This window comes from Arachis ipaensis, chromosome B04 (genome assembly GCF_000816755.2).
Source record: "Arachis ipaensis cultivar K30076 chromosome B04, Araip1.1, whole genome shotgun sequence".
In the NCBI taxonomy this organism is placed as follows: domain Eukaryota; kingdom Viridiplantae; phylum Streptophyta; class Magnoliopsida; order Fabales; family Fabaceae; genus Arachis; species Arachis ipaensis.
In genome coordinates, this window is record NC_029788.2 from 116,472,425 (window position 1) to 116,474,743 (window position 2,319).

The 2,319-nt window shown below is 30.7% G+C and overlaps 1 protein-coding gene across 2 annotated transcripts in view; it reads right to left on the reverse strand.

Moving 5' to 3' along the window:
- Positions 1,102-2,319, reverse strand: part of LOC107639831 (homeobox-leucine zipper protein ANTHOCYANINLESS 2) — an 8,494-nt gene continuing 7,276 nt past the window's right edge. For both annotated transcript variants that reach the window (XM_016343446.2, XM_016343445.2), the window contains exon 9: positions 1,102-1,850. In XM_016343446.2, the coding sequence (XP_016198932.1) occupies positions 1,485-1,850 (366 nt within the window). In that variant the 3' untranslated portion in view covers positions 1,102-1,484. The remainder of the gene's footprint in view (positions 1,851-2,319) is intronic.

Here is a 2,319-nt window from a genome sequence, read left to right on the forward strand (position 1 = left end):
ATATAATTATAAGATTACAAATTAATAAAAAAGTTTATGGAACAAAACCTTATATGATGACCACCAAAAGCTATTAACTATTTGAAACATATTATTGATGACTAGCAGAAACAAAATGTATGTGTATGAGTTTTGTTGACTAAAACCCTTAACTCACTTGTTAAAAGTACCGGAAAAGATAAATTTGAACACATATATACAGATAATGTAATTGTTATAGTGCTTAAAAGTATTTGTTTAATTTATTAAAAATAGTTAAAAATTAATATTTAGTTTTAAAAATATAAAAATAATAATTATTAAATATTTAAAATTTGTCATAAAAAATAAGTTAGACAAAAGTTAAACATCAAATTATAAATACCATAAAATTTATCTAAAGATAAATAGAAATATATATTAACCGTAACTATACTTGCAATATATATGGGACAATATTTGCTTTAACAAAAATTTTACGTGTATATATAAATTATTATCAAATTCGTTATTATATGTTTTATACATGTAATTGATTTAATAGTTGATTTTTGTTGCTTTAATTACTTAGATCACTTCAACTATCAAACAAAATGTGAATTTGTTTTATATTTTCAAATTTTATCTCATGTAATATATACTCTCTATGCAACTATTTTTTTTTTTGGATAGACGATGGAAAATGAAAATGAAAATAAAAAAAATAAAAAATAGATTATTTTATATATTGTTTGGATAAAGAAAAAATAAATAAAAACCAGAAACTTGATAAGAAGAATAGAAGTCCAAGCTGCAAATACATCATATAACATTTCAAATCTCGTTAATTAATAATTAGTTCCCGTTAAAGACTACATCTTATGATTCATATACAATACTTTAGAAATGATTAATATGTATACAAAAATTAACTATTCGTATAAAATATATATTAAAATATAAATAATATATTTAAAATAAATTAAAAACATTTATATTTATAACAAAATATATAATAATTAATTTAGTAATTAATTTTTTGTAACATTTTTCGTCCAAAATTCATTTTGCCATTCTTGTTGCTTAAGCAAAGAGATCGATATGCATTATTTTCCCAAGCAAATACAAATCCAAATGATGATATTGTACCAATAAATATAAATATTACCATTTCGACTCTTTTCTTTTTTTACACTTTTCTAATTGATCATTGTTTAATTAAACAAAGGGTCGACCCAAGTCAATACCCGAACCACCACCCTTGCCTTGTGTTAAGGATCCTATAACCCACAAACTCGGATCCTTACCACCATGCAAGGAATTCTTCTCCACGCGCGGTTCGTTCTTGACTCAAACACCCCTCACCCCTCGCGTCTTTCACACGCGCCACCTATTACAATCATAATCTACACAAATGCTGATACATAAAATAAATACTCAATGTAAATTAATTAATCTTCTAAACCAACAAAAAGAAAAAATAAAAAGAAAGGACTCACGCGACCGAATATTGCGTCACGTGACAGTCAACCCTCGGATTGAAGTGCCGCTTTTATCTTCTGAACCGTACATGAGATGAGGTTGTTCACCGTCTCCACCGACTCCACCGTGAGTTTCGCCGTAGGGAGGCTGTTCACGAGTATCTGAAACGCCACCGTGAGAAGTGACCCACCTCCGGGTTGTGACACGGTATTGTGGTCATTTCTGCCACTAGATCCGTCAGGTGCAACGGCGAATCCAGATGGCAGAAGCGCCACGTAAGCCGAGTCACCGCCATTCATGACCAAATGCATGGCTGGAATGTCCACTGGCGCGTACACTACAAGCGACCCAGACGCGTCTGTGCATGTCTCTTGCAATATCAACATGCTACTCTGATTTGAATTCATAGCCTGAAGAAGAAGAAAAAAATAGAAATAAAAAAATATAATCAGTATTTTTGTGTTGTCATTTTCGTTGAGGTCAGTATGGGGGGCTAGTCAAACCCTTTGGTACCACTTTTTTTTCCTTCTTGTAAAATTAAATTTATTTTGGGAAAGAATTTATTTTAGCAAGAAACAATGAGGTCAGAACTCAGAAGTGAGAAATAATAAAATAAAAAGGGTAGAAAGTTGACAAAAGTTGCTGTTATTTTGACTTTTTTTGGGCAAAAGTTATGCTGAAACAAACGCTGCCCATTTCTGCCGAGAGTTGTCTTGATAGATACTTCCAATATTTCCGAACCTGTCCCTTCTTTGATTTCACCTTTTTCATCCCAACACTACACGACAAAATCTACATTTGACGTTTTCTTCCTTCATCTCACGGACATTTTTCTCACTAAACAACAATGCAAACTAATATAGCTACCTTCACAGGTTG